The following is a 6,922-nucleotide window of genomic DNA, read 5'->3' as shown; positions in this document are numbered from 1 at the left end:
ATTCGCCCTTTAAACAGAACATGTAAGGTCCTTGGACTAAGTACCATTATGCTCCATTAGTCCAGTATTGGGCTACACCTGAGTATGACATTTACATTTTATTGATGAGGAACATCTGAGAAACAGCTTCAAATATTAATCATTTTCATGCAACACGTAGACAAAATTAAATATACAGCAGTTATTTTTTTGTGTCAAGAAAGAGACATGAGAAATATTTCAAAGTAAACACTAATGTGCGGGATAACAAATTCTTGGCAACCCTGCGAAGGACCCATCGGCCTTCGTCGTCTGCGCCTACTAGTCAACTGCAGTCACCGGCTTGGCGCTGGCTTTCAGCGGGGGAGGGTTTAGCTAGACAGTTTAGCAGGGGCGATTATTCCCGGATTAAAAGTAGGCAGGAACTGTGGGAGGAAGGCTGAAACACTGCTCTCGAAGTTTTGGCGCAACTTTATTTTCAAGGGTTCGACAACACACCTCACTGGAGAGGTTTTTCAACTCATGGAATACATAAATGAGGCGAAACTAGGCGTCAGGCCTCTGACCAACTAGCTAACTGTTAGTTTAGCTAACGTTGCTTTCCACATATCTCGCTATCCACTAGGTGTTGCCACCGTGCGTGACTAACTTCGTTAGCTTAGCTACAAGTAGCTTTATTGTGTTGTGGATTGATACAGACCCGGTTAGTTTTACTGCAAATTTGTCTTATTTTTCAAAACTTTTAGAAAGTTATTGCTAACTAGTTATCCGAGAGCAACAATCTCTATCCTTCGCTGAAATCAAAGTTGAGCAGTGTGTGTTTTGGACAAAGTGATTGCGCTAGCCAAGCTAATTTGACAGGCGTTTGTTTTGTTGTTGATCAAACGTCAAATAGCGGTCACCCAAGCGTCCAGGCAACTGTCATCCGCTCAGAAGAAAGGGACCACCGACCGGAGCGAACCTTTTTCCACACCCAACCCGCCAAGACCCCCTGTAGTCTGCGGCTGGCCCCAGAAGGAGCTGGCCACACGGCACTGCCTGCCCAATGGAGGAACATGACAACATGGATTATTTTTACCAGCAGGTCCTGCAGAAAGACGTTACCCGCAGGCTGCAGGTCGGGCAGGACCTCATAGACTACCTGAACGACCCGCAGAGGTCCTCCGATGTGGAGCAAGACAAACCACGGTTGGATAAAACCGTAGACGAGCTGACGGGATGGGTCAACTCCAGCAACTACAAGGTGAGAGACCGCAGCGCATGGGAACGTTGCGGTGTACTTTGCAGAGGTCCATTGTCCCCTAATCTATCCTGTTTTTGGTCATTGTTGACTAACTAGTTACTTTGAGAGAAATGTTTGTGGTGATAGGATGTAGACAGGGAATATATACTGTAGGGATGCCTAGCCGCCAGGGTGATTATCAGTGTGGAGACAATCGCTAGCTAGGAAGCGAGAAAGAAGTTACTCATTGGATAACGAACTGTCACCGCAGTCTTGTGAAACGGGGCTGTAACCGGTACAGGTAACTGCCAAAATAAAGGAAACGCCAAAATAGTGTCTTAATAGGGCGTTGGGCACCACGAGCCGCCGGAACAGCTTCAATGCGCCTTGGCACAGATTCTACAAGTGTCTGGACCTCTATTGGAGCGATGCCACACCATTCTTCCGTGATCATGTCAGTCATTTGGTGTTTCATTGACTGAGGCACACACACCCCCTTTAAACCCCCTATACTCCTTTGAGATCTCTTCTCATCATGGTAGCAAAATAATGGGCAACTGGGCATTTTTCTACATGACCCTAAGCATGATGGAATGTTAATTGCTCAATTATCTTAGGAATTACACCTGCTTTCAATATAATTTGTATCCCTCATTTTCTCAAGTGTTTCCTCTATTTTGGCAATTACCTGTACTTTCGAGCTGTAATTTTACCAAATTGAGCTGATCTGATTCAAACAGCCCACTAATGTCCTCCAAACTAGGCCTGAAGTTTAAAAGGGTTACAGTTTCTTATCTTTTGAATGGAAAATAATAGCCACCGCTAGCTAACTGCTAACCAGCCACGATTGTTCAGCCAGTTAGCTAGAATAAACAGCTAATAATCTAGTACTAATAAATGTAATACAAGTGTTATCTTGTGACTCAGTGTGATGGGATTGAGTTAGAGATCCTTCAGTTTTTGGTTGTTTTCCTAGCCAGACAGACGGGTAGTAGTGGGCTGTGTGTATGCTTGGAGGAGGACCCCATCGTCAGAGGAGCACCCAGACTAGAGCAGAAGATGGGGGAGGGGTCAGGGCACCCATTGTGTGTGTCAATTGGCGAGTTCGTTTTGCATGGCCCAGTGACCCGGGTGGGCGGATTTTGAAAGTTTTAGACCTTTCCATTGGTCCTTAAGTTAGATCTCCACCCACCCGGGGCACCGGTCCATGCGAAACGAACTGGCTCAGTATGTCATATCGGTATCTGTGGAAAATGCTGGAATGTGGCCCATGTTTTCTTTGCTAAGTTATCTCCTGAACCCAGACAGTTCTGTCTGAACCATGGAATGAATCCCTGCAGCAGACACAGAACGTGATGTTTGTTACTGTCAACTGGAGGTGAAACTAGTTCAGTATAGATGGTTCTTTACCTTCCCTGATATAACACCAGAGTTTAAGCCCATGGAAAGTCTCAGGCTGGACCGGGCTGCAATGAAAAAGGTCACTAGACTTTCCAGAGGATTCAGTGAAATAAAACTGAAATCAGCTCAAAGTATCGTATTATTTCCCATAGGGTTATATATTATTATAAGAAGATGACATAGTTTGACAGAAACACAGATGTGACATCAGCAGGATAGTCACTTTGACCAGGATGTGATTGAGTTAGTTATATGAGCCTGGTCCTATTCCAACTGAACTCCCTATCCTCTAGTGAGCTCCTTCTGTGTAATGTACATGTCTATATTCACACAGCATCTCAAAGGAACACATCTACAGAACACACCTGTCCTTATATCTTGTGTTCATCATGATTTTACCCTGCTGTCCAAATTAGAGATCCTAATTGGCCGAGAGGCGAGAAGGGGAGGGGCCGGCTGCTGTGAAGATGCTGAGTCAGCCCAGATGAGCTAGATGGAGGGAGGACAGAAGAGAGAGACCGAGATTGAGAGGGAGGGCGACTGCAGATAGGATTGGGATTCAGGAATAGCAAACGCGAGTGCAGGAGACAGGAGACAGGGAGATTTGATGCAGAGTAGGAAAGGAGGAGAGGTTGGAGAAAGGGCAAGAGTGATGGAGTCAGAGACAGGATGTGTATAGCCCCAGACAGACTGAGACTCACTCAGAGAGCTGCTCTACAGAGGAGAGTTGTCATGTTTTCTATTTAACTAGGCAAGTCAGTTAAGAAGACATTTTTATTTACAATGATGGCCTCCTGCAGGGACGGGGGCTGGGATTAAAAATATAGGACCAACACACACATCACGACAAGAGAGACAACACTACATAAAGAGAGACTGAAGACAACAATACATAATGGCAGCAACACATGACAACAACACGGCAGCAGCACAAAACATGGTACAGACAACAGCACAAAGCATGGTACAGACAACAGCACAAAGCATGGTACAGACAACAGCACAAAGCATGGTACAGACAACAGCACAAAGCATGGTACAGACAACAGCACAAAGCATGGTACAGACAACAGCACAAAGCATGGTACAGACAACAGCACAAAGCATGGTACAGACAACAGCACAAAGCATGGTACAGACAACAGCACAAAGCATGGTACAGACAACAGCACAAAGCATGGTACAGACAACAGCACAAAGCATGGTACAGACAACAGCACAAAGCATGGTACAGACAACAGCACAAAGCATGGTACAGACAACAGCACAAAGGGCAAGAAGGTAGAGACAATGTTGCTGGTTCCTCTTTTAATTATGGACTAAATATCTCTCTTCCTCTCTCTTCCTCTCTCTCAAACACACTGCAGCAAATTCTCCTCATGCTCATTCACGTAACCGTAAGGCCATTCCCTCTGCAACACGCACGCTCCACAGCAGCCACATTAATATTGCAGACTGCCTTATCTGCGCTCTCTGAATGTTTTAGAGCTGCTGATCCACTGGGTTTGAATCCAGGTTATCTGCACTCTACTAAACTTACCCTGCTGAGCTAAAGCCTGGGATAGTGTTTAGGTCTCAGCCAATGGGTGAATCTCAACTGCATACTCCTGGCTTCCCCTCTCCTCGCCTCCTTCTCAAAACCCATTGGAGGAGAAGGTCAGCGGTCCCTCCCTCTGACCTCCTCCTCAGTGGGTTTTGAGAAGGAGAGAGGACAGGAGGAGTATGCAGTTGAGCTTCTCCCATTGTCAGATCCCATTTCCCTTGAACATGGTCAGAAAGGGATTCCCCTTCTCAGATGGAGTCCGGGCTTTTCCTCTGGTTGGGACGGCTGGACTCACAGTTGACCAGGCACTTTTGGTAAAGATGCTACTTCATCTTTATTGTGTGTTTCTGCGAGGTCACTACCTGCTAGACAACATGCACAGTGAGTCATGAACACAGGCTGACAGCTGAGGTTTGGTGTGTTGTTTTCAGTGTGTTAGTATCAGAGGGGCCTGAGAATACCTGAGTGGACATATGGTCCACCCTTCTCTTCCTCCCTCTGGTCACAGTGTTCACTGCTCAGCTAGCCTGCAGACTTCCCCCACTGTCACCCCCAGGTAAACTCACACACATACACAGCCCCCTCAATCGCTCTCAACCCCTCCAGTGCAGCTGCCATATGGCTGGGAGGGAGGGAGGGAGGGAGGGAGGGGGGAGGGAGGGAGGGGGGGTTCAATCTGTAATCAGCTCTCCCTTCTCTGTCCTGGTCTCTCTTCTCTGTCCTCTCTTCTCTCTCTGTCCTCTGTCCTCTCCCTTCTCTCTCCTCTGTCCTCTCCCTTCTCTCTCCTCTGTCCTCTCCCTTCTCTCTCCTCTGTCCTCTCCCTTCTCTCTCCTCTGTCCTCTCCCTTCTCTCTCCTCTGTCCTCTCCCTTCTCTCTCCTCTGTCCTCTCCCTTCTCTCTCCTCTGTCCTCTCCCTTCTCTCTCCTCTGTCCTCTCTCTCCTCTGTCCTCTCCCTTCTCTCTCCTCTGTCCTCTCTCTCCTCTGTCCTCTCCCTTCTCTCTCCTCTGTCCTCTCCCTTCTCTCTCCTCTGTCCTCTCCCTTCTCTCTCCTCTGTCCTCTCTCTCCTCTGTCCTCTCTCTCCTCTGTCCTCTCTCTCCTCTGTCCTCTCTCTCCTCTGTCCTCTCCCTTCTCTCTCCTCTGTCCTCTCCCTTCTCTCTCCTCTGTCCTCTCTCTCCTCTGTCCTCTCTCTCCTCTGTCCTCTCTCTCCTCTGTCCTCTCTCTCCTCTGTCCTCTCTCTCCTCTGTCCTCTCTCTCCTCTGTCCTCTCTCTCCTCTGTCCTCTCTCTCCTCTGTCCTCTCCCTTCTCTCTCCTCTGTCCTCTCCCTTCTCTCTCCTCTGTCCTCTCCCTTCTCTCTCCTCTGTCCTCTCTGTCTCCTCTGTCCTCTCTCTCTCCTCTGTCCTCTCTCTCTCCTCTGTCCTCTCTCTCTCCTCTGTCCTCTCCCTTCTCTCTTCTCTGTCCTCTCCCTTCTCTCTCCTCTGTCCTCTCTCTCTCCTCTGTCCTCCCTACTCTCTTCTCTCTTCTTTCGTCTCACTCCTTCCTTTCCTGTCTTCTCTTCCCTCTCTTCTGTCTCCTTTGTCCTCCCTTCTCTCTTCTCTCTCCTTCTCTCTTCCCTGTCTTCTCTTCTTCTCTCTTCCCTGTCTTCTCTTCTCTCTCTTCTGTCCTCTCTTCTCTGTCCTTTCTTCTCTCTCTTCTCTGTCCTCTCTTCTCTGGTGTCTTCTCTCTGTCCTCTGTCCTCCCTTCTCTCTGTCCTCCCTTCTCTCTCTGTCCTCTGGCCTCCTTTCTCTCTCTCTCTCTCTTCTCTGGCCTCTCTTCTCTCTGTCCTCCCTTCTCTCTCTGTCCTCTGGCCTCCTTTCTCTCTCTCTCTTCTCTGGCCTCTCTTCTCTCTGTCATCTCTTCTCTCTCTGTCCTCTGGCCTCTCTTCTCTCTGTCATCTCTTCTCTCTCTGTCCTCTGGCCTCCTTTCTCTCTCTCTCTTCTCTGGCCTCTCTTCTCTCTGTCATCTCTTCTCTCCCCTGTCCTCCCTTCTCCCCTGTCCTCTCTTTTCTCTGCCCTCTCTTCTCTGTCCTCCCTTCCCTATATTCTGCTTTCTGTTTTCTCCATCATTTCTCTCTTTGCCTTCCCTCCTCTCATCCCTCTCTCATCCGTCTCCTTCCCCCCTCTCTCTCGGTGTGTACTCTGTCCTGTAAGCAGCCATCTTCTCTCCTTTCTTCTCTGTTCTCCTCCTCAGACCTCTGGACCTGGTCCAACATATGATGTCATGACGCCTTTGGTCTCAATACTCCACAAGAGCATAATCTAAGACATACGATAGAACTCCCTCTTTCTCTCTCTCTCCCTCATCCTCTCTCTCCCTTTTTCTCTACCTCCTTCTTTCTCTCTCTCCCTCCCTCTGTCTGTGGTTACCTGGCTCCTCTCAATCTGTTTGACTAAAATAGGGAATAACAGCAGTCAGGACCTCTCTCTCTGGGACAGGGGAAATATTTTTACAGATTTTCTCTGGAATGTTGTGCTTCCATCGTGGTCTGCCAACATAAGCATTCCAGACGCACAGCTCCCTCTGCATGAGATCAGATCCTAATCTCTCTCCTCTCTCTCTCACACTCACACACACACACACACACACACACTGGAAAACTAGACTACAGAGAGAGACAGAACTCTAACTTTGATGCTGTGTGTGTTGAGGGTCTGTGTGTGTGTCTGTGTCACCCTGTGTTGACAGTATTGTGTTTGTGTCTGTCCTGTAGGTGGCGTTGTTGGGGATAGACATTGCCGGGGC

At 48.3% G+C, this 6,922-nt stretch overlaps 1 protein-coding gene across 7 annotated transcripts in view; it reads left to right on the top strand.

Moving 5' to 3' along the window:
• Nucleotides 1–308: 308 nt before the first annotated feature.
• Nucleotides 309–6,922, top strand: part of clasp2 (cytoplasmic linker associated protein 2) — a 91,778-nt gene continuing 85,164 nt past the window's right edge. For 6 of the 7 annotated variants that reach the window (XM_082970180.1, XM_082970173.1, XM_082970181.1 and 3 more), the window contains exons 1-2: nucleotides 310–1,222; nucleotides 6,891–6,922. The exon at nucleotides 6,891–6,922 is cut by the window's right edge and continues 47 nt beyond it. In XM_082970180.1, coding sequence (XP_082826306.1) covers nucleotides 1,025–1,222; nucleotides 6,891–6,922 — 230 coding nt within the window. In that variant the 5' untranslated portion in view covers nucleotides 310–1,024. Of the gene's footprint in view, nucleotides 1,223–6,890 lie in introns of all 7 variants that reach the window. The other variant, XM_082970172.1, reaches the window with a different exon arrangement.

This window comes from Salmo salar, chromosome 27 (assembly GCF_965601325.2).
Source record: "Salmo salar chromosome 27, fSalSal1, whole genome shotgun sequence".
NCBI classification, from domain to species: Eukaryota; Metazoa; Chordata; class Actinopteri; order Salmoniformes; family Salmonidae; genus Salmo; species Salmo salar.
This window is presented reverse-complemented; position numbering and strand designations above follow the sequence as displayed.